Genomic DNA, 26,005 nt, shown 5'->3' with positions numbered 1-26,005 from the left:
CAAAAGTTATAAATACACCTATATGTTTTCTTTTTAATAAGACTCTTGATTCGTTCTGTATTTGTGAAAAACATTTCAAGAGAGTCTTAAAGAAGAATAGCACTACAATACGTCTGAAGATTGAATTTGATCAAATAATCACTCATTTTACAATCACGTATTGATCAACTTATAAAGAAATATTGAAGATCGAAGAGTTAAACATTTCATGTGTATTTGATCCTTATCTTTTAATCTTTTTAGAGTGTTGTTCTTGGTTAGAGTTACCAGGGATGTTGAAGAATTGACAGGGTTTCAATTTTGGATCTTTTCTTGTAGGGTTCAAGAGAAAGATTTGTTTTCTATTAGAGAATTGTGTGTGAATAGTGTTTGTACTAGTGTTCTCTATATAGTGGATGTTCTAAGAGGACTTAGAACAATCTGGATGTAGATTCGGATTGGACTAAACCAGTATAAACTCTTGTGTGATTCTCTTATTCTCTATAACTCTGTGTTTTGTAAACATCTTGGGAGTGAAATTGATTTCAAAGGGTCATCATAAAAGTTTCTATTTTCTAAAGATCTTTCAAGGAAACTTTGATTGATTTAAATGGTTGTTTTTAATCGATGTTAAGAACGATTTGGTAAGGATTTTCAAAGAATCTATTTAACCCCCATACTTCTAGATTCTCGGCCTAATCAAACAAGTGCCTCCATCAGTAAAATTAATCATTTTCATATTTGTGGTTGTTAAATCCTCTATTGCTTTGTTGATTTTCTTCAAAGTATCTATTGGCATCACGTTCAGCACAACTCCACCATCTACAATCACCTGACTTGATGTTTTGTTGTTTTTCCATTAATATAAGCTCCAATATACAATGACTTCCAATGTTTCCTCATTTCTTCTAAGGGGCTTTTTGAACACCATTGCTTTCCCTTTGTGATCTAGGTCTACAATCAATGATGCCCATTCTGCTTCTTCAACAAACACATCACCATTCAGCCGATCTGGCTGATTTGCATGAGAATAAAATAAATTTGTTTGAATTTGAGTTGAAGGTCTTTTTGCAAGTTACAATTCAAATATTTATAAATAAACAAGTTGATCCACTTAAATTGGAATTTCACCACCGAAAACAGCAACTAATGTCTTTCTTAGTCAATTGGGCTTTAACAAGTCTATTACCCAATACTTTATCTCAATTGACATCCCAACATCAACACCTTGAATGCTATCAGAACCAACTGATTCTCGAGATGGTTCCCTATCTATTAATTACAACTAACTTTTGCTAAGTTACCAAATTCTTATATTCGGTTAACAACAAAAGATATATAAAAAAAAAAGTGAGATGGACATTGTCAGTCCTAAAATCTATGTGCACTAAAAAAATGTACAAGTAACATCCCTTTTTAAAGATGAGTAAAAATAAATTAGCATAATAAGTTTAAATAATGATAATAACATCGTAAATTAATGACAGAAGTTGAAATAAAATGTTAATACTGTAAGTGATATAGAATAGCTCAAAGTGCCCTGGCTCCACCCCTGTTCCAAAGATATGAGAAATGAGTCAGTTTAGATGCTGCAAAGGCATCGGGAAAAGTGGATTCTTTCTTCTGATCTTGTCTAAAGACATGCACAATACTTGCTCATGGCTGTCAACCTTTTTATGTTTTGCCCTCTACTTTCTGCCCCCCTTTGCACTAATGTACAAGGTATTCCTTTTCCATAAAGTCTTGCTCGAATGGGACCAGAATATGAAAATCCCAATTTTTAAATTGTTATAACTTTGCTAAAGAAACTTTCTCTCATCCAAGGCAAGGAACAAATTCATGTGGGGTTAATTAATTAGTAAACATGACACCTCCATATTGGGCATCTAAAAACTGAAATTAACCTCTATCTCTACATTGTCCAAGCCCCACTCTATTTCAATCATAACCAATTTTCGAGAACCAAATACCATTCCATTAAAACAATCCCAGCAAAATGGCACTAAGCAACAACGTCATAGGCGCCATTAACTTCGTTGCGGTGCTCCTCTCAATCCCAATCATCGGTGCCGGAATCTGGCTAACAACCGAACCAGCCGATTCATGTGTCAAAATTCTACAATGGCCAATCATAATCTTGGGGGTTCTTATATTTGTTGTGGCTCTGGCTGGGTTCATAGGGGCCTTTTGGAGAATCCCCATGCTTCTCGTATTTTACCTCATTGCCATGCTTGTGCTTATTGTGTTGCTGGTTTCCTTGGTGGTTTTCACCTATGCCGTCACCCTTAGAGGCCGTGGCAACATTGAGCCCAATCGGTCTTACTTGGAATATCGCATGGATGATTTCTCAATTTGGCTTCGTCGAAGGGTGAGGAGCTCCAGCAAGTGGGATGGCATCAGAAGCTGTCTTCGCTCTTCGAATATATGTGCTGACTTGGATCAACAGTACCGAACGGCTCAGGAATTCTTTAATGCACACCTAACCCCAATTCAGGTAATTGATTAAATTTAACTCGATTGTTCTTATTATTTTAAACATACTATTTGGTGGTTCAGCTTAGTACATAAGCGATTCAAAGTATTTTTCCCGCAAGCCTAAGCGCTATTCGCTACAATCAAATTTAAATTATTACTTATTTTGGAATAAATATCAATTTTGCATATCAAAGACACATGGCATGCGATTTAACACATATTAGTCGACCTAAGAATAATGAGCTAGCAATAATCTCAACAGCGACACAAGTCGAAGACACATTAACGGGAAATGACTTGAAATAGGCTAATTACGATAAGTTTACGAGACCCCTCAAAATAAAACCCCCAAAGAAAATACTTGTAATAAGTTACATGAACATTAGAGTCACAAGGGCAACACTATAAAATATAAATAGGTATCTTATGCTACACAGACAAATCTTGTAACCACACTAAGGGATTTAGCTAGACATTTTTTACTTAACCACACTTGACCTCTAAAATCTCTCTCTAATCCTCTCTTTCTCTCTCACCCTATTTTATGCTACATGAGACAAATCATATTTTGTATCCTACATCATAACAATGTCTAAATCCCATGGTGTGGTTACAAGGTATGTTGAGCTTATCGTAACAATTTGTGTTGAGGGTCCTATTTTGAGGATTGTCATAAACTTATCATAAGCCTATCACCAGTCGGTTTCTGTTAAGGTGTCTTCGACTTGTGTTGCTATTGAGCTTATTGACGACTAATTATCCTTAGATCGGTTAAGTTGCATGCCATGTGTTCTTGATGCATTACAGTTACAAAGAATTAATAGACAAACGTGTCTTGGGTGGCTTCAATTATAATCAAGAATTAGCAGCCTGACTGGAAAACGGGCACTAGGATGAACATCTTGCAAATCACAAGATAGTTACGGTAACTTTAATAACTATTACACCATTTTTATAACATGATATATAATGTGATTTTTATTTATCCAACCGTTGAATTATATATATATATTACCAAAATTGTCCATGATAAATTTTGTCAAAATTGAATAACAACAAAAACATAATTAAATGATCCATATTTTAATATATTTTGAAATGTTTAAACTACGTCAATTTAAACTTATATGAACAAGATAGTAAATGATTTTAGATTAATATGAAATTTTAAATATGTGATCTATGAAAAAGAAACTTTCAATCCAATGATTATTTTTTAAAAAATATTATACAATTGAAAGTTATAGAATGATCTAATAGTTGTCAAAGTTATATATATATATATATATATATATATATATATATATATATATATATATATATTATCTCTGGTATAGTTTATAGGATTCATTTTATCACATAATAACAATTGATGAAAAAAATTCTCGGAAAAGAGAGTATTAAAAATTTAATAATTTAGTATGTAATTTTAATTTTGTTAATACTTTGTATTTTTCTAGATTTATTCTTATAATTTGATGATTTCAGCTTCTTGATTTCTTTTTACCTAATTAATGTATTTACACTAAAAAAAGATAAAATTGTAAGAGGAAATAATAATTAATATTCGTAGTGGACAATAAGTATTATAAAAATAATTACAACAAAACTCTCAAAAGATTCCTATAAAGAGTTCCCGAGTTAATAACTCATGATTATCTGAGCTATAAACTAAATAGATAATTTTGGTGTCTATTTCACGCGCAAGAACAGAATCCTGGGAAATAAATCATATTGATAACTTTCATAAACATAACAAACATTTCCTTGACCTTTTTACAATTTTTACTTTCATAGACTGATTTCAATTTCTCGAGAAACTAGAAAGCATGCAACTGAATATTTTGAAGTCTGCGGCAACTGATGTCCTTTCCAAGCTTGGAAGATTTTACATTCCCTTTAAACACAATCTTGTTCAGTAAGTAAATTATTGTGCAAGTAACCATCGTTTCAGAGATCAGCTTTCTTAACAGAAGACAGATGAGAGAACAAAAACTTTAAAGAACTAATTAACCGGGATTCTTCAACCACGTGTTATCCTTTCATTTTTTGCCCCCATTACACGTTATTCATCTTTTTCCTTTATTCCTTTTTTTCATCTCATGCAGTCAGGGTGCTGCAAGCCACCAACAAAATGTGGTTACACGTTTGTGAATCCAACGTATTGGATTAGCCCTATCAACACGGCAGTAGACATGGATTGCATGAAATGGAGCAACGACCATGCACAGCTTTGCTACAACTGTGACTCGTGTAAAGCTGGATTGTTGGCAACCCTTAGGGTGGAGTGGAGAAGGGCCAATGTGATATTGATCGTTACTCTAGTTGCTTTAATTGCGGTGTATTTGGTAGGATGTTTTGCATTTAGGAATGCCAAGACAGAGGAGCTCTTTCGCAAATACAAGCAAGGCTACTCTTGAGAAGATGAATATGTTTGATACTTTGATTTGAGGCATGGACTAGATTATGAACACTAAACAGTGGTGGTGGATTGTGAAATTGGGTCATTTTGTGTTCTCTTAATTGTTGGATTTTTTTTTTTTTTTTACTACAGAAAAACGAACAAATCCACGTAAAATGTATGACTTTAGTCTTACGCTTTAATTTTAAATCCGAGAATCTTTTGTGAGTAGTATTTAAGAATAGTAGTGAAGAATTGTATAAAGTTTTTAAGTGCTCAACGTAATTTATGGAGGAACGGAAAATTAAATAATGTGTCAGCTGTGAAGATACTAACACAACGTGATTTATGGAGGAATGGGAAATCAAATAATGTTTCAATTGTGGAGATAACACAATTAGTATTTTTTTTATATGAAGACTGGTTCATCAGAGGAAAGTCATTCTGACTAATTCATATTTTAATTGAGAGGTAAGTAAAGTCTGGTTAAGAATTATTTTCGTCAAGGATCAAATTTGGGTATTATCTAAACGGTTATGCTTCAATTTCAGCACATTACCCTTGTATCTAATTATTTGATTAATAACCCATGGAAGCAAAAGATGACATTCAATGGAGGGATTACCTGGGTACTAACAGTCAGAGGCTGAGGCACGGAGACATGGAGACATGCAGGAGCCATGAACTCCCAATTTTTTTTAAAGTGTATATAAACTACTATTAGAATAATTTTATAACTTTCCTAAAATTTATGAAAAAAAATTGGAGTGATAAGAAAAAAATATCATGTGAGTTGATACTTAAATTGAGAAGAAATATGATTTGATGAAAAGAAAGATAAAAAAAATATGTTAATAAAATATTTATAATACTGAGTCATATATATCATCCAAAATGATTTTATTCATTTAATTTATTTATTTTCTCATATACTATCACTAAGTTTAAATTTTATTTTAATAATACTCATAGGATTAAATAATTTAAGTGATGATTATATTTAGTAACATTACTTTGTAAGTAAAGGAATATTTCTTTTGGCATACAAGATTAACTGAAATTGTTAATGCAACCATGAATGCATCACATGTATGTGTATGCAAAATGATTGAGTGACTTATTAATAAATTTTATAATAAATTAAGGATATAAAAAATGTATTATTTTATATATTTAAAAATGAGTCTAAATTTTTTATAATTATGAGAAAAAAGTATCGATTTGTTTCTTACATAAAAATAGTATTAATTTTGTACTCAAGATAATTATATATTTTTATTTATAAGAAATACTAAATATATAGGACACATTAAAAATTTTTATATCTTTGTCCATATAAAAATTTAAATTTTCTTTATTAATACTTTTTCCTAGACTCCCCTCAAACTAAATTTTTGGCTCTGCCCCTGATTTGATAAAGAGGAATGTTGGTAACATTCTCAAATCTAATGTGCTCTATTGAATTGGGATTTTAAAAGATTATTTTAGTATAAAAAAATTCGTAGAACTTTAAAAGACTTAATTTATGCGAATTCAAATGAAATGACTTTTAAGATTTATTTAAAAGACTTTTATGATTAGAATTTTTTAATTTGAATTTTAATGGATTTATAATATATGAACTCATAAAATTTGAAAGGACTTTATGAATTTACAAGATTTTGAAAGATTTCATGAATTTTTAGAAACCACTCAAACTTATAAGAGCTGATGAAAAAGATAATTGATAAACTACAAATCCTTCTTTTACTTAAAAAAATTCAATGAATCTTCAATACCGTTAAATTTCTTATGAAAAAATTGTTTCAAAAATTGTTTCAATATATTTTTGTACTTACTAAAATCTGGAGTTAGAGCACGTCAGGATGAACGTGGCCACGATGAGCTCCTAGACTTCACACGTCAGCTGGAGAGTGGCCTTTGTTAGGAGGACAAGAGGGGGGACTTACAAAACAAAGAACTCCTACGCTCAAGTAAGTATGTGAGTTAGGAGAGAATGAATGAGAATGTATGCATATGTGAGAAAGTGTGTGTTCATAAGCATAAAGCATGTTGAGAGAGTACGAGGGAACCTAGTACTTATAGTGTGAAGAGGGAGCTATAGGTCCTTGTTTGTAGGGGTTATTACAGTCCTTACAGATAATTACCAACTTGTAGATAATAACTGGTGACTTATAGGTAACATTAGAGATAATATATAGGTTAGAGATAAAAGCTAGTAGATATTGTACCTTACAGATAATGTGAACTTTATAGATAATTGAATACCTGCCAAGAGATAAAGGGATAACAATATATTTAAACAATAAGAGGTTAAAGATAACTTGTTGGTTGGGGAGTCTAGCTGCTAAGGGTTCGGTGTCCATGCTCCTATGTCAAGGCTGACATGGAGAGTTGATGTGTTTAATGGAGTGCCACGTAGCATGGCACATGTACTTTATGGACTCTGGAGAGTACATAAGCCCTCTAAGCTCTGAGCCAGCTTGCACACGAAAGAGGTTGTTTAGTGTCGAAGGAGATTGTTTGATGTCATCGGTCATGATAATGATAAGTAGGAGGGTGATGAGTGTTTTGAGCCCCCAAGCATGGACACATGTTGTCTAGTGTTGAGAGTGATAACCTCGACTGGTGTAAGAATTGCAGGTCTGCCAAGCTTGTCAAGCCCCCCAACTTGGACAAGTGTTGTCCGAGCTTTTTCTGTCTAGTTGTCTGGGGTGGACATACTTTTGGCTTTGCAAGTGAGATCTGATGTGTAAGGTGAGAAAAGCCATTGCATTTGAAAACTTTCCCTTTTTCTAACCGTTGGAGAGTGCATTAAAGATAGACATTACATTTTGTCCATTGATGCAGGCGTGTGCAGCACACGCGCAATACTTTTGCGTACATGTCACTCGTGGAGTAGGCACGCACTGGAGACGTGATGCATGGGTAAGTGGGGCTGTGTCGTGGTGCAAAAAATTAGGGTACCACTTCATCTCCTTCCAGTTACCAAATAGTTTGTCTCCTCTTTAAATGGAGTAGACGTTTGATTTGTAGCCACCATCACTTCAAAATATTTCTCTTCTTTCTCCCAAAATCTCCCAAAATTTTTCCCTTTCTTCTTCCTTCACCTTCCTTGAACCTTCAAGGTATTCCTTTTCTAATCATGTCTTCATTCCTATTTGACTCTGCCATCAATTGGGTGGCAAAGATTCCGGGAGTTTAATTAGCAACCCCTAACAGACCGGGAGGTCATTTCCATTAGGGGTTCCTCCTCTTCGGATACTCGCCACGGTGCCTCTGACAACAAATCCTCTTCCTCGGAAAGGTTAAGGGTTTCATGACATACTATTGAAGGCACCTCTCATCTTCGCAGGAGGGCACAACGTTCCACTGCTTCCACCGCAAAGGAGCTTGCCCCAGTTACCACATGACACGTAGCCATAGCACTGGATTGCCTTTACAAAGAGTTTTGCTGCTCTGCAATGCTAGGTGAAGCTGTCAAACCTTGAGGACTCTTGCAAGATAGTCATCCAGGCTTGCAGGAGTGATGATGACTTCCCTTTCTTGAGGGCGGCTGATCGAGGCCATTCCCGAATCAAATAAACATTAAAATGTAGTAACTAGGAAGTGATCTAGGTCGTTTCCCAATGAGAAATGATCAACCAAATGTTCATAACAGATAGTAGGAAATAGTAACAAATTGAGGGGGGGGGGGGGGAGGGTTGTTTGCTTTTGTAGATTAAATAGCGAGTAAAATTGAATTAGAAAAATATCAGAATTAAAATACATTGCTTCCCCTTGATTCACAAGCAAGTCTCTTATCCTAGGTTGCGAGAATTTATCCTTTATCAGTTTAACCACTTAATCCAACCCTAAATTAAATTACTAAGCGAAATTTAACATAAGGCATTCATTATGTGATTAAGCAACACATACACCAATTACTCATAAACGATCATTAAGCATGAACGTAAATTAAGCGTAGAGGCAATTAATCAAACACTAAGCTTGCATGAATTAATAGCAACAAATTCAGAGTAATTAGTGAAGAGGAAAAACTGAACAAAATTTAACAGTAATAATAGAACCTCAAAGAGAATTGCGCTTGATCCTCAAGAGAAAGCAACGCTGGGGACTTAGCCTTCCATTAATCAATAGATAACAAACTTATAAATTGAAGAACGAAATTTTTTTGCTACTGGAATTGCAAAACGAAAAAATGTTTCAAAGAAAAACCTAAAACTAAAAAAAATGAAAATAGGGGAGAGAGTAAAGAGAGCCTAACTAGAACCTTGGTGCTGTTATATAGTTTTCCAGCCCCAAAGCTTACAAATCTGTTTTAAATTCAAGCCCATAAAAAAATTAAATTGAAATCTAGATAAGATAAGATAAGATAAGATCTAGATTAAATAATATATAGATGAGATCAAATCTAAATAATATCTAGATAAGATAGAGATAAGATAAGATCTAATTTTGTAGAATAAAATAGTCTGCCCTCTTCAAGTCCTAGCCCAATTCTGGATTCAAGCCCAATGCTTCATTAATTTCTGAAATTAGATTAAAAACATCAAATTAGCTGAATTGACCCAAATAATAAAACTGCCTAATTAATTTGACAATTAAGACAAATCAGTACTTAAAATGGTGCAAAAATGGTTAAGAAATAGGAGAAAATAATGGCACATCAAAACCCCCCATACTTAGCCTTTTGCACTCCTGGGCAAAATGAAATAAAGAACAAAATTCAAGGATATCAAAGAGAGAGAAACAAAACATTTACATATTTCTCAATGAACATCAAGGAATGAAAGGAATGAGTAACATCTAACATGAAGAGATCCAAAGAGTCAAGACATTCATGAAAATCATCCAAGCAGCCCAATCATGGCAAAATAGTAAATATGCTCAATAATGAAAAGTGATAAAGCCTCACAAGATATACACTCTATCTCTCAAGTGTCTAGGCTACTGTTTACTCTTGAAGCACCCAAAAAAACAAACACCACATAGACTTGGCAAGATTCTAAAGTTGACAATCAACCCATAAACACAAGCACATGAGGATCAAAAGGTCATTTAAGGTTGTAATGGGGCCAAGGACAAGGTAGGGAAAAATATGGAATAAGTAGCTAAATCCCAAAGGAATAGAGGAGCAATGGGGAATAAGTGGAAATTAAGCACAAGTAGTAAACCCAAACCCTCTAATATCAACAAAATCAACCAAGGCTCCCAAATCAAGTCCTCATAACAATACCTCATTTATTCAACTTCACTTCTTTTCTTCTTCTTCTTTTTTTTTTTTTTTTGATTGAACAGTACGAAATTGAAGAATTTGCAGAAACTGATTTTTTTTTTAGATTGAATAGTATGAAATTGAAGATTAAAGCAAGAACTAGGCAATATATATATACATCAAGCATGGCCAAAATAAAACATTAAGCATGGCCAAAAATCATATCTTCCAATGAAACATACCCCCCCCCCCCCCCCCCACACACACACATTTATTCCCAAAACAATTCCAAAGCTCCAAAATTCCTTAAGGGTAAGGTGATATCATGGTTTTTCGCTTAAGGCTTGTAATGAGCTTCAAAACAAAGAAAGGGGACATAGGCTCAAAGGGGATATCAAAGGAATTAATTCAAGGTAAGTCCATTTGGCTAGAAGCTTATAAGAACAAAATTGCCTAAATCATTTCCAAATATGCATGTGAATTAGGAAGCATCAACAAGAATCAAGCCAAGGCTATTGTGCAAGCAATCAATGAGGCAAAACACACCAAAAGATTATGATGATGGATGGCTCAAATTCTCACAAAGGTAAACTTATCACTTTGAAGTTGAGCTTTCAAAACTATCATGACATGTAGAGGAAAAACAAGGATTTCAAATCACAAAATGTCAAGAGACTTTTATTTTCAGAACAATTACCCATTACTTGAACATATCCTATAATTCAAAGAAAAACATGCAAAGTTGTACATGCAAACAGAATTGACCTAAAATATAAAACTAGAAACCCAACAAAACTAACAAAATTAACAAATTTAACAAAACTAGAAAAACCAAAACCAAAGAACACTCCCCCCCATACTTAAACAACACATTGTCCTCAATGTAGCACAATTAAAAGATTAAAGGCAATTAAACCATCAAATAGAATCGGACAAATGCAATAAAAGTAAAGGAGTGATAGGAAAAGAAAAACTCCCTAAGTCATGGTGGAAAAGAAATAAGCTGAAGTAAGGAGATCTTTTGAGCAAGGACAACCCCCAATGTGTAATTGGATTCATCGCACATTAGCTCAAATAGGGCTGTCCAATTAGGTGCCTGGATGATAGCGGTGGTAGTCAGTGCTCTTTTGAGGCAATGAAAGGCCTCTTTGCATTTATCATTAAAGTCAAACTCCACCTCCTTTTGCAACAAGTTGGATAGTGGAAGGGCTACCTTGCTAAAATCTCTTATAAAGCACCTGTAGAATCCTGCATGACCAAGAAAAGATCGCACCTCTCGCATGCAAGAGGGGTAAGGCAATTGTGAAATAACAGAAATTTTTGCAGGATCTATTTCAATGCCCTTATTGGAAATAATGTGGCTGAAAACTATACCTTGCTCAACCATAAAATGACATTTTTCAAAATTTAGAACATGGTTAGTTTCAGTGCATCTATTCAAAACCTTTTCCAGACTATCCAAACAAATATAAAAAAAAGGATCCATATACAGTGAAATTATCCATAAACACCTCTATGCAATTTTCTAAAAAATCACTAAAAATACTAATCATGCACCGCTGGAAGGTACCAAGGGCATTGCACAGGCCGAAAGGCATCCTCCTATAGGCAAAAGTGTCGAAGGGGCAAGTGAATGTGGTCTTTTCCTGATCCTCAGGAGCAATAATGATTTGCATATAACTAGAAAAACCATCAAGGAAACAGTAGTGAGATTTACCTGCCAGGCGTTCAAGCATCTGGTCAATGAATGGCAGTGGAAAATGGTCCTTTTTGGTAACCTGGTTCAGCCTCCTATAGTAGATGCAGACTCTCCAACTGTTCTGCACCCGAGTAGGAATCAACTCCTCCTTCTCATTTTTGATGATGGTGAGGCCGATTTTATTCGGGACTATCTGGACAGGACTCACCCATTGGCTGTTGGAGATAGGATAAATGATTCCAGCTTGCAAAAGCTTGGTTACCTCCTTCTTCACTACATCAAGAATTACCAGGTTGAGTCTTCTCTGTGGTTGTCTTATTGGTTTAGCCCCATCCTCTAAATTTATCCGATGCATACATGTGGATGGGCTAATACCAGGAATGTCCGCCAGGGTCCAGCCTATAGCCTTCTTATGCTTCTTGAGAACTGGTAACAACTTCTCCTCTTGCTCATCGGTAAGGGAGGCAGATATAATTACTGGAAAACTTTTGCTCTCATCTAAGTAAGCATATTTTAAGTTTGATGGCAGAGGCTTCAATTCAGGTGTGGGCGGCTGGATAATGGTAGAAAGAGATGGTTTCTCAGCCTGTACCTCATAAAGAAAGTCAGAGGTATGTGTACTTCCTGAAACATGGTTAGTTCCATCTGACTCTATAAAATCAATCTCAAGAGGTAAAACATCACCAGACATGTAATCAATATCAAATTCAGATTCACTCTCAGCATCAAATTCAGATATATGATCAAGTACAAATTCAGATTCAATGCATGAAGAGTGATAGGCATGCATATTAGAATGAAGATCAGTCATGTATTCATCAACAATATGGTCAATTATTTCAACACGAAATACAAAAAGATCTTCAGATGGGTGTTTCATAGCATCAAGAATATTAAAATGATCAGTTATATCACCAAACTCCATAGATAGTGTGCCTGCATATACATCTATCTTAGTTCTAGCAGTTTTCATAAAGGTCTGCCTAGAATGATGGGAATTGATCCTTTAGAAAATCCCTCCTCCATATTTAAAATATAAAAATCAATAGGGAAAATCAGCTCACTAACTCTAATTAAGACATCCTCTATGAAACCACCAGGATAGGCAACACTTCTATTAGCTGAATGAATTACCACATAACACTAACAGAAGCTCCTAAATCTAGCATGGCATTTACAAACTTATTGTTCCGTATAATACAAGGTATGCTGAATGTACCTGGATCTTTACATTTTTCAGGGATTTAGGGAACGGATTTACCAATCAATGCGAAGACATTTCTGCCTACACTAATTCTTTCACTTCCTTTAAGCTTCCGCTTATTAGTGCACAGCTCCTTCAAGAATTTAGCATATCTTGGAATTTGCTTTATTGCATCCAGCAGAGGTATGTTTACCTCTACTTTCCTAAATGTTTCCAAGATCTCCTTCTCGGCCTCTTCCATTTTTTTGTTGGAAATTGCTCTTGGAGGGAATAGAAGAGGGATATGCTGCTTCTCTTTAGATTCACCTGCATAGAAATTGTTAGGTAACTTACTCTTTAAATTTTTGTCATCATCTTTTTCTGGAGTAGAGTGAGGTTGGGCAGGTTCATTGGCGGATGAGGAAGATGCTATTGGTTGAGGTCCTTGACACTGTTTTCCTAACCTCAATGTAATGGCACTCACATTTTTTGGGATTCTGGACAGATTGAGAAGGTAATCTATCAGAATTATGGGATTGTTGTTGATTTAACTGTGTAACCAACTGTCCCATCTGATTAGTTAAGCTCTGAATGGAGGCTCTGGTCTCTTGTTGAAACTGCATGTTTTGCATAGTCATTTGCCTCACAAGTTCTTCAAGGGAAGGTTGCGGAGGGGCTTCAACTATTTGATGTTTCTGGGGTTGTTGCTATTGGATTGGTGGAGGAACGTATGGTCTGCTTGGGCCAACAACATTTTGAAAATAAGTCTATTGTTGTTGTTGCTGCTGTTGTGAAGGATTCGACCATCTAAGGTTGGGATGATTCCTCCATTCGGGATTGTACCTGTTGCTAGAGAGGTCATAATTATTTTGTTGTGGCTGATTTTGCTGCTGAGGTTGAGAAGGTCTGTTGTAGATGTTTGCAGCATAAGCTTCACATTGTTCAATTGCTTCAGATTGTTGCATAGAAGGGAAAAGGTTTGTGTGGTGGTCGGCAGAGGAGCATAAACCACAGAGTCTGGCGACAGGTGCAAATTTTTTATTCATGGCCAGTTGGGTTACCAGGTTAACCAAGGCATCTAGTTTACCTTCAAGCTTCTTAGTCTTGCCTGATGAGGATGAATTTGTGGCTACTTCATGCACTCTTCTAATGACAATAGCATCACTCCTGGCACTAAATTGCTGGGAGTTTGAAGCCATCTTCTCAAATAAATTTTTGGCTTCAGCAGGGGTCATGTCTCCAAGGGCTCCACCACTGGCAGCATCTATCATACTTCTCTCCATGTTGCTGAGTCCTTCATAAAAATATTGGAAAAGAAGATGCTCTGAAATCTGGTGGTGAGGGCAACTGGCACATAATTTCTTAAATCTCTCCCAGTATTCATATAGGCTCTCTCCACTGAGTTGTCTAATACCTGAAATATCCTTTCTGATGGCCGTGGTCCTGGAAGCAGGGAAATTTTTTTCTAAGAATACTCTCTTGAGGTCATCCTAGCTCGTGATGGACCTTGGAGCAAGGTAATATAGCCAGTCCTTTGCCACTCCCTCTAAAGAATGAGGAAAGGCCTTCAGAAATATGTGATCCTCCTAGACATCTGGTGGTTTCATGGTGGAGCAAACAATATGGAATTCTTTTAGATGCTTGTGTGGGTCTTCACCTACAAGGCCATGAAACTTTGGAAGCAAATGGATCAGTCCAGTTTTAAGAACATATAGGACATCCTCATCAGGGTATTGGACGCACAAGCTTTCGTAGGTGAAATCAGGTGCAACCATTTCCCTTAGAGTCCTCTCACGGGGTGGAGGTTGTGCCATGTTCTCAAAATGTTCAAAATCAGAATGTTCAAAACAATAATGCTCAAAATCACCAATAACAGAATGCTCAGGATGCTCAAATGGTACCAAATGTTGTCTAACTAATCTATGAAATGTCCTATCTATCTCAGGATCAAAGGGTTGTAAGTCAGATGGATTTCCTCTAGTCATACACTAAATTCAGCATGCACAATTAGTTGCCTTCTTATGCAAGTAACAGTGTAGGTTTGAACTACAACTATCATTAAATGATATGCAAATGACTTGAAAAATTGTGAGCAACCTTATAAAATGATGATAAGATAGCACAAAAAATTTCAAATGAAAATTCAAAGTCTAACTATATAAGCTAAAACTGATAAGTTAAGAAAAATAAGAGAATAATACTTGGAAAATAAAAAACTATTGACAGAATTGCAATTTTGGAAGAAGGAGACCTCAGCTGGCCTATGGCGGGCTGTCACGGCATGGGAAATTTTTTTCTACCCCAAATAGGTATATAATAATAGTCATTCTGATACTCGGAGCAAAAGTTATGGCCGTTTGAAGTTTTGACAAAAATCAAATTTGCTACTTTTTTGGAACTTTCAAATCTGACCAAAGTAAGGGCTTCAGCTATTTTTCCCGCAAAATATGGATCAAAAGAAGTGACCACAAAAAAATTCAGCCAAAAATAACAACTCTAGCTACCAAAACAAAAAATCCTAATTAATTCAGCAAGGGTGGTCGCTAAAATCCGTCGCTATATGATTTCCCCTACTATGTTTTGCCGCAAGCAAAAGTGGTCGCAAAATCCGTCGCAAAATACTATTCATAGCAAAACACTGAAAACTGAAGCAGGGGAAGCACTTAACAGAAAATGTAAAACAGAACACACACTAAATAAAATACCAAGACACTAAACAACACTAACTAACACACACACTTACACAACACTGACACGAACACAAGAATTAAACACAAACACGACACTAGCTATTATGAACCTTTGGACACTACTCCCCGGCAACGATGCCAAATTTGATCGAGGCCGTTCCCGAATCAAATAAACATTAAAATGTAGTAACTAGGAAGTGATCCTAGGTCGTTTCCCAACGAGCAATGATCAACCAAATGTTCATAACAGATAGTAGGAAATAGTAACAAATTGAGGGGGGGGGGGTTGTTTGCTTTTGAAGATTAAATAGCGAGTAAAATTGAATTAGAAAACTATCATAATTAAAATACGTTGCTTCCCCTTGATTCACAAGCAAGTCTCCTATCTTAGGTTGCGAGAATTTATCCTTTATCAGTTTATCCACTTAATCCAACCCTAAATTAAATTACTAAGTGATATTTAACATAAGACATTCATTATGTGATTAAGCAACACATACATCAATTACTCATAAACAATCATTAAGCATGAACGTAAATTAAGCGCAGAGGCAATTAATCAAGCACTAAGCATGCATGAATTAATAGCAACAAATTCAGAGTAATTAGTGAAGAGGAAAAACTGAACAAAATTTAACAATAATAATAGAACCATAAAGAGAACTGCGCTTGATCCTCAAGAGAAAGCAACGCTGGGGACTTAGCCTTCCATTAATCAATAGATAACGAACTTATAAATTGAAGAGCGAAATTTTATTGCTACTGGAATTGCAAAACGAAAAAATGTCTCAAAGAAAAACCTAAAACTAAAAAAAACGAAATAGGGGAGAGAGAAGAGAGAGAGAAGAGAGAGCCTAAACTAGAACCTTGGTGCTGTTATATAGTTTTCCAGCCCCAAAGCTTACAAATCTGTTTTAAATTCAAGCCCATAAAAAAATTAAATTGAAATCTAGATAAGATAAGATAAGATAAGATCTAGATTAAATAATATATAGATGAGATCAAATCTAAATAATATCTAGATAAGATAGAGATAAGATAAGATCTAATTTTGTAGAATAAAATAGTCTGCCCTCTTCAAGTCCTAGCCCAATTCTGGATTCAAGCCCAATGCTTCATTAATTCCTGAAATTAGATTAAAAACATCAAATTAGTTGGATTGACCCAAATAATAAAACTGCCTAATTAATTTGACAATTAAGACTAATCAGTACTTAAAATGGTGCAAAAAGGGTTAAGAAATAGGAGAAAATAATGGCACATCAGCGGCGTCGGGCAGTCTGCCCTTTTTCTTCATGTACATGTGTTTGCTTGATGTCTTGGGTCTCATTCTCCCCTTGACCACTTTCAAGTGTGCTTTGCTTGAGCACTTGAACGTGGCCCCTTCCCAGCTCCACTAAAACATTTGAGCCATGGTGAGGGCCTTTGAGAGTTTGAGTCCCTTCTTCAACATCTGACCTAATGTGTCAGTCTTCCTGTTTTTCTTCCAAATGAAGCTGACTGACAAGATTGGCTAGCTCTCCTTGAATAGCGTGTCTAAGATGTTGGATCAAGTGACATAATGCATTTTATGAACAGTTGTGACTCTTCACAATTGGATTTGAATTCCAACGTTCAGATATACTGGTAATCGATTACCAATATAGTGTAATCGATTACACTATTTGAAAAATATTTTGGAACGTTACAAATCAGTTAAAAACATTTTGAAATCAAATTTTGTCACTGGTAATCGATTACCAGAGAGTAAATACTCTGGTAACTTAGAAAATTTTGAGAAAACTCTTTTGTAAAACAAAATTGTGCTATGTTTGGATTTTTTGAAAAAATACTTCCCTTGTGAAGTCTTGATTGTTGCTTCTAGATTTCTTCTCTTGAATCTTGAAATAAACTTCTCTTGAATCTTGATCTTGATTATTCTTGAATCTTGAATCTTGAAACTTAATTGTTCTTGAATCTTGATTCTTTGAGACTTGATTCTTGGAGCCTGATTCTTTGGAACTTGCTTAACTCTTGATTCTTTGGCATCATCAAAATAATCTTGGAAGTCATTGCTTCCACATAAGAAAATGTTTGAGTTCGATTCAAATGCCTTTCTCCGCTTCAAGGACTGTTTCTTCAAGGTCATGGCTACTGATGTCATGGCTGTTGGTATGCCACTTATGTTTAATAGGGATGGGGATCCCTGTTTCCCATTCTACTAGTAGTCTAACCCTACCAGATTCAAGTCATTTGACAAGGATCTGTTGACCATTGTGGAGAGGGTCGACAAAAATATTTTGGAGTAGCTACCGGCCTTATTGGACACACGGACCATCTTATCTCTTCCCTCGGCGAGCGATCCCCTCGCAGCCTAGGATGATAAATGTTTTACATTGACTTCTTTTTTTTGTCTGACCTGTGTTGTGGCCTGAATTGACATTTATTGTGATGTTGTTGCTTATTTTGCAGGTATCATAAGTGACTTTGCTTGGAGGCCCCTTGTGAAATAGGCCGAACCTGCTGGTGGGACTGTGCCACTGTCCATTGTCGCCCCTATTGTTGGAGAAGGGGGGCGAATCTGCTGTTGAGATTGACCTTGTTACCGGTGTTGCTGAGGTTGCCCCTAGTGCCCATTCCTTTATTTTGGCTAAGAGAAAATGAGATGGCAGTGCTGGGGTGCTAGGCCATAATAAGTCAAGGGCCCTCTTGAGTCTTCGTGTCTTAAGGCAAGCTACAAGGTTGACACCTTGCCTGTCGGCCGAAGCATCTGCTCCTACTGTTGCTACAATCGTTGTTCCTGCCTGTTATTGCTGTTACTTTTGCTCCTCCACCTCCTTTTGCTATGCCTATTTAGGAGGCCACTCGTGCTGCTGAAGTTGGTATGTCGGCTGCTTCGGTTGGTTCTGTTGTGGTGCTTTCGTCCATTGTTGTTGCACCTTTGATGAGTGTCGATGTCGCGACCACAAGTGCCTCCCTCACCCAGTATTATGATCAGCCGTTGAGGTGCTTCACCTTTGGGGACTTCCAGCTATCACCTATGGTAGAAGAATTTGAAGAGATCCTAGGATGCCCTCTAGAGGGAAGGAAACCATACCTCTTCTCAGGGTTCTATCCCTCATTAGCTAGAATTTCCAAGATAGTCCAAATCTCGGCACAGGAATTAGACCATATGAAGCAAGTCGAAAATGGGGTGGTTGGAATACCGAGAAAATATTTGGAGGCAAAAGCAAGAATCTTGGCAGGTAAAGGCAAATGGGCCCCATTCATAGACATTCTCGCGCTGTTGATCTTCGGAGGAGTCCTCTTTCCGAATGTGGATGGGTTGCTGGACCTGGCAGCAATCGACGCTTTTCTCGCCTATCATAACCACAATGAAAGCCCGGTTGTTGCTATGCTAGCCGACCTATATGACACCTTCAACCGAAGAAGTGAAAAGAGAAATACAAGGATTGTTTGTTGTACTCCAGCTCTTTATGTATGGTTAGTTTCACACCTTTTTTGCCAAGAGGTGAGGCATGCTTGGCCGCTAGAAAGCCACCGTTCATGCACAGAGAAAGGAGGGGCAAATTGGGACCAACTCTTAGCAAGCAAAGAACGAGCATCAGTCAACTGGTTCCCTCGATGGAAGGAAGGAAGAACCGGAGTTCATATTTCATGCGGAGGATTTCCAAATGTTCCCTTGATGGGGGCGAGGGGTTGCATCAGCTACAATCCCGTTCTTGCTATAAGACAACTTAGCTACCCTATGAGAGGGGCACCACTAGAGGATGAGCTCGCGCCTGTCATTTCACGAGGTTTCAATAAGACCGACGTGGAGACACTTCAGAAGGTTCGCAAGGCATGGGAGGTGGTGAGAAAGAAGGACAAAGAACTCAGGGGCAGTAACAATGGGCCCATCGGTGGCCACCGTAAGTGGTTGAGAGCCCACGTGCAAGGTTTGGATTGGCTCCCAAGTTTGAGAACCACTAAAAGGGAGGAAGTTAAGGCACCAGAGGAAGATGAAGAGGTGCAGGCCCATAGGACAAAACTCGAGCAAGCTCAAACAGTCAAAGAAAGGTTCAAATCAGCAGCTCTAAAGATCCGAAAGGAGAATGCCGAACTGAGAAATATAAATACAGCTACCACCAAAGCCTTGGAACAAGAGACCAAGAGGGCTCGTAGGGAAGAGCACGGCGGGAACAAGTTCCGAGGGGCTCTGTGGGGCAGCAACAGCGAGCTTAAGCTCCGGAGAGAGGAAAAGGACCAATCACGAGTGGACAGTTTGATCTTGAAAGATGAGTTGAAGTTTTGCTCAAGGTCCAAAAGAAACCTGTCTCAGCGGTTATGCGAGACAGAGACCAACATGTTAGCCATCATCAGAAAATACCAAGAAGAACTAAATCTAGCCACGTCCCACGAGCATAGAGTGGCGGACGAGTATGCCCAAGTGTACGCGGGAAAGGAGGCTAGAGGAAGGGTGATCGACTCATTACATCAAGAGGCAACGATGTGGATGGACCGATTTGCCCTTACCTTGAACGGGAGTCAAGAGCTTCCCCGACTACTAGCCAAGGCCAAGGCAATGGCGGACACCTACTCCGCCCCGGAGGAGATCCATGGACTTCTCAGCTATTGTCAGCATATGATAGACTCAATGGCCCATATAATTAGAAACCGCTAGGAAGCTTGTATTGTCACTCAAATCTTGACTAGTTATAACTTTCTGAATAAAATGAGTTTATCCCACGTTTTTACTCCAAAAATCAGTGCGAATCAAGTCACTCCCGCATTTTATCTCTAGCAGGCATTGTATGTTGGTCTCAGCCTTTGTCACGGGAAGCCGGAAGGTCCATATCACCTTCTTAACTGTACACATGGGGCACTGCGCCCCCAAATGCGCAAGTAAGAAGAGATAATCTTTCGGGCTCTCATTTCCATAAATGCATTCATATCATGCATCGCATAAGCATCTCTTCGTGGCATCATAATGAACATATCATTCCTGCATTTGTCTGTTATAATATTCCAGCCTCACATTTTGCATGAGTCATTGCGTCATCATGCATATGCGTTCAACATACTTTTTGTTCTACAAACTGCATACCTTTTGTTTTCATGTTCGCTCATGCGTGATCCTTGAATTTTCCTCTACAAAACAAAAACAAAAAGGGAAGCATGAAAATTCATGATACATTCTTGGTTGCATATATTCGGTACCATGAGCCAACCATGTTGGGATTATAAACCCGTTTCACTTAAAAACAAAACGAGTGAACATGGTACCTAATGCATGGTTAACTAGGAAATGATGTTTCTTCTGGCATCTTAACCTCATAATTACATTTTCCATGCATAGCATATGTATTCCTGAGTCTTTCATCTCTATGAAATAGTGTTGAAGTATTGGCGATAAGAATTGCGATTCCTTGGATTACGAGGTTGAACCAAGCTCATGCTTTTGCGAAACTGGTTCATCAAGTCAAGTTGAAGTATGGAAGTAACCACCTTGCAAAAAAATTGGGGCAAAAGATGGATCGAGTTACATCGTTGCTTCATCTACTGCCAAACACATTTAGGACTTTTGATGTCCTTGTTACTTCCAATTTCACCTTGACAAAGATGTCATGGACCATGTTGAAAATCTAAATTGATTCAACCCCATGTCCTGCGTAAAAATTCACAATACTTCAACTGTGCATCATTCGCATACATCCATCCTTTTCATTGGTTGCATTGCTCATTGCATTCTTTCCTTGAAAAAAAATGAACTTAATCATCAAAAAGAAAAAAAAAACACGCTTTACGGTGCCCTTACCGAACCTGTGCTAGAGCTAGAGTAATGGGTGAAGTAGAGGAGGTGCAAGAGCAGATGAAGGCCGACATGGAGGCCATGAAAGAGAAAATGACCACAATGATGGAGGCCATGATGAGCATGAAGAAGATAATGGAAGCCAATGCGGTTGCAGTTACCGCTACCAACGCTGTTGCTAAGAAAAAAAACACGCTTTATGGTGCCCTTACCGAACCTGTGCTAGAGCTAGAGTAATGGGTGAAGTAGTGGAGGTGCAAGAGTAGATGAAGGCCGGCATGGAGGCCATGAAAGAGCAAATGGCCACAATGATGGAGGCCATGATGAGCATGAAGAAGATAATGGAAGCCAATGCGGTTGCAGTTACCGCTACCAACGCTGTTGCTCAGCTCATCCACAAAAAGGTTAGAGCATTGCCTACGACACATGGCCGACCAATAGGCTACCATAGTCCAAAGCCAAAGGTAAGCAAAGTACTAGGTCCGTGACAGACAAGTCGTCATGCGTCCAGCTCAAGACGTTAAAGAAGCGCTACTAGGAGGCAACCTAGTTACTTTTAAATTTCTGCTTGTTATTTGATCACCTTTTGTTTCGCAAGTCATAGTAGGACACACCTAGTTGCTCATGATCCTAGGAATTTAAATAAAACAAGCGCAAGCAAGGAAGGTAGTCATACCTCACAAAATATATGTATGTGTGTTTAGGTAGCAAGATACCTTAGATATGCATGTATGTAGCAAAAAGATATCTCACAAAATATATATATGTATGTTTAGGTAGCAAGATACCTTGGATATGCATGTATATAGCAAAAATATCTCACAAAACATATATATGTATGTTTAGGTAGCAAGATACCTTGGACACGCATGTATATAGCAAAATACCTCACAAAAATGTACATATGTTTAGATAGCAAAATACCTCATGGAAAAAAAAAGAAAGAAGAGAGAGGAAATGAACAAATGATAAATAACTTAAAAAAGAAAAAAAGAGGAAAAGGAAAAGAGAGCAAGTAAGGAAAGAAAAAGAAGAAAGGAAAAAAGAAAATAATAAGAATAAAGAGTTGTCTAGCTAAAAAAACAACATGTTCGTGAAGAGAGATAATTTCCAACTTTTATTTGAAGGAAAAATTCGCTGATCATAGCTAGTTTTTGAAAAAATGTGTGTACACATTTGAAGGGTAAATGCTGTGAAAGTTTTTCCGAACACCCAAGATAGACTCGGATGAATGCACAAATTGATAAAAGAACATATTTTGGAAACACTGGGTTGACTAAAATAGGGAAAATGAATTATGAGCCCTAGCATCACATGACCAAAAAATTTTCGACACTTGAGTGTCCACATAGGTGCATGCATGATTAGTTTTGCATAAAATTTCCAAATCATCATTATTGCATTTTTGTCATGGAAATAATGTGGGACATCCCCTTTTATCCTGGGACCAAACCAAACCCTAACATATATCAAGTCCAGCCGTTCTACAAGCCTTGAGCCAAAATCCCAACTTATCATAAACCTTGATCCAGGGTGAGAATGTCAATCCTTTCCCTCGGAAGAAAACAAAAGAAAATAAAAAAAGGAAAGAAAGAAAATTCCCAATCAAAGAGGAGGAAAAAAAAGAAAGAAAATTCCCGATGAAGGATCAGAAGAAAACAGAAGAAATATGCAAAAAGGTCTTTGGACCAGACAATATCTGAACAATACATAATTGTCACCAAGTAAACAAGAAAAAAGGAAACCACGACCTAAAGTGGCCCTCTCCCTTTGATTGCCAACCAAAATCCTGTGCGTCGGTGACTTGTTCACCTCACACTAAACAAAAACAGAAAAGGAAAAGGCCAAAAACACTCAAAGCCGAATTCCCCACCAAAAAACACCATTCCCAAGAAAAAGTCATATTGATCCATGATCACGCATGTAATCTTTGATTTGATAGGAAATAATTTGCAAAATCAAGTCATGGCATATCTATGGTTCGGAATTAGGATGAAACACTTACCCGTGTGAGATTGATACACTTTGAGTGATTTTCTTCTATTTTTGTTGAACCCAGTGTTTCCTCTAAATGCTCATTTAGAAGCGAAATGCTAACATCCAAAATCTCATTTATGGTTATGAGAAGATTTCATCAGTATACTTCCCTTCCCCGATAGACACATTGTTTTTCATCTGAAAAGCATATGTTGCTCTGATTAGTTGGAAGTTTTCTCTCTTTACTAAAGCATGTTCGCATTTTAGTGAAGAAAACACCGAGACTATTTTTAGTCTCACAAGTTATCCAGAACTACGTAGGTCTGAGTTCCTCATTGAGGATACATAGGAGCAAGAGCCTCGTTTTTGTCGGCCGCCCCACAATTTCTGTCATACTGACACTAGAGTGATGTTACATGCGGAGATACTCGAGTGGTTATCCGTTTAAACTTTCTTTTGCTATCTTTAAGACTCAAAGCATGATAGCACGCAGAGACTAACGTCACCTTCTGCACCCTTTGTCAATCACGGCCAACAAGCCCGTTGACACGCGGAGATTTACGTCATCTTCCACGCGGACAATTTCTGTCATACTGACACTGGAGTCACGTGACATGCGGAGATACCCGAGTGGTTATCCGTTTAAACTTTCTTTTGTTATCTCTAAGACTCAAAGCATGATAGCACGCAGAGACTAACGTCGTCCTCTGCACCCTTTGTCAATCGCGGCCAACAAGCCCGTTGACACGCGAAGATTTACGTCATCTTCCGCGCAGACAATTTCTGTCATACTGACACTGGAGTCATGTGACATGCGGAGATACCCGAGTGGTTATCCGTTTGAACTTTCTTTTGCTATCTCTAAGACTCAAAGCATGATAGCATGCAGAGACTAACGTCGTCTTCTGCACCCTTTGTCAATCGTGGCCAACAAGCCTGTTGACACGTAGAGATTTATGTCATCTTCCACGCAAACAATTTCTGTCATACTGACATTGGAGTCACGTGACATGCGGAGATACCCTAGTGGTTATCCGTTTAAACCTTTTCTTGCTATCTCTAAGACTCAAAGCATGATAGCACATAGAGACTAACGTCTTCTTCTGCACCTTTTGTCATCCAGAGGTGGCAGGCCCGATTACATGCGGGAACCAGCTGGTCCCGCATTTTTGCCTTTATCATTCAAGAGCAGCAAGTTGGGTGGTAAACGCGCATAGACGAATTCTGCGCCTTTGTAATCCAGGGACAACGAGTCAGTTGCATACGGAGATATCATATGGTCACCCGCAACTTTCGTCAACCGAGAGGAACAAAATTAGTGTCTTATCTTTACTTCCCTTTTGTCTCCAATAAAAGACAATTAAAGAGTGTCATACCCTAATTTCGTCCAGGGACCATTGTTTGGTGGCATGCAACTTTCGTTTGACCACTTCGAGGTACTTGGCACCCATCGTTAGGCAATTCGTAAAGTTTTGTGACATTACGGAAAGAAAACAAGTATCGTTACGTAATCCGTAAGGTTCCGTAACGTTACGGAAAAAGAATCAGCAAAGAAGAGGCGTGAACTTATCAAGATAGGGGTGTAAATAGCAATTCGAGTCTAGGCCCTTCTGGAACATTTTGGAAGTTGGGTTGCTTAAGGAGGAAGTAACTGGGCAGCAAGCTCCTCCACGTTTTTGAAAAATGGTTTTTGGGGCTTCCGTGGCTTCCGTAAAATTTCTGAAAATCTTGGGTAAGCATATTCCACTTAACATTGGTGAACGGGAAGAGAAAAAAGATGAAAATTAAATCCGAAACACTTCCGTAAGGCTTCCGTAACTTTTCCGTAAAATACGAAAAGGGGGTGAACTTAGTAATTCGGGTGCGCTTACAAATCTTCTTCATTAAGTCTCTGGGCGGCAAGCACCTCCCTTTTTTCCTATAAATAGGGGAGGGGGGAGCTGTTTCAAAATGTTCAAGACCCCTTGGCTTTGCATTTCGACTATTTTGGACAAAAAAACACGTTTTCGTGAAGAAAAATCGAGTCGAAGTGCTTCCGTAACGCCTCCGTAAGCGATTCTGTGAAAATTCTTCATTGTTATTCACCGTTCTTCGTTCTTCAACGGGTAAGTTTTCGAATCCGAGACTTTCAATTCATTTCTTGTTTTGTGTACTTTCACTTTAATTTCGTTTACTTTCAGTTTTCTTTTCTTCCGTTTTTAACGTGCTTTAGTCATTTACTTAAGTCATTTTCTCGCCTAATCAAAAAATAAAATAAATTTCCACCGATCATTTGAATTGTAACACCCGTTAATTTCTGTAAAAATGAAATCCGACCGTTCGGTCATGCCGTAACCACGTTGGAAACCAAAAAGAGGTAAAATAATAATATAATAATAAAAAATATTCATAAACCAAACTTTTGTCATCGCCTAAAAAAGCCATTTTCAAAGGTCCAACGCCTTGAAATGGTCTTTTCCGCTTTTATTGGTTAAGTGTAGATTTCTAAAAAGCCTAAAATCAATATGTAACTTTGTTACCTCTTTCAAAAATAAAGAAATCATTAATGGTCCAATGCCTTAATGTTTTCTCACTTTTCAAAAGAATCGAAAGATTGTCTAATGGTCCAACGCC

General features: G+C 37.4%; 1 protein-coding gene and 1 non-coding gene across 2 annotated transcripts; both read left to right on the top strand.

The window, feature by feature from the left end:
* Positions 1-1,796: 1,796 nt before the first annotated feature.
* Positions 1,797-5,089, top strand: LOC114414472 (protein TORNADO 2-like). The gene is made up of 2 exons (XM_028378751.1): positions 1,797-2,473; positions 4,563-5,089. The coding sequence occupies exons 1-2, from the start codon at positions 1,976-1,978 to the stop codon at positions 4,872-4,874; spliced, it is 810 nt and encodes a 269-aa protein (XP_028234552.1). The 5' UTR covers positions 1,797-1,975; the 3' UTR covers positions 4,875-5,089.
* Positions 5,090-14,284: 9,195 nt separating this feature from the next.
* Positions 14,285-14,391, top strand: LOC114368840. The gene has a single exon (XR_003657433.1). It is a non-coding gene; the product is annotated as a small nucleolar RNA R71 (small nucleolar RNA).
* The last annotated feature ends 11,614 nt before the right edge of the window (positions 14,392-26,005 follow it).

This window comes from Glycine soja, chromosome 1, assembly GCF_004193775.1.
Source record: "Glycine soja cultivar W05 chromosome 1, ASM419377v2, whole genome shotgun sequence".
NCBI lineage: Eukaryota > Viridiplantae > Streptophyta > Magnoliopsida > Fabales > Fabaceae > Glycine > Glycine soja.
This window is presented reverse-complemented; position numbering and strand designations above follow the sequence as displayed.

Excerpts from the sequence above, each read along its gene's own strand:
- LOC114414472 (XM_028378751.1), top strand. The coding sequence starts at position 1,976 with ATGGCACTAAGCAACAACGTCATAGGCGCCATTAACTTCGTTGCGGTG. Across the intron at positions 2,474-4,562 it reads CACACCTAACCCCAATTCAG|TCAGGGTGCTGCAAGCCACC; the intron begins GTAATTGATTAA and ends CATCTCATGCAG.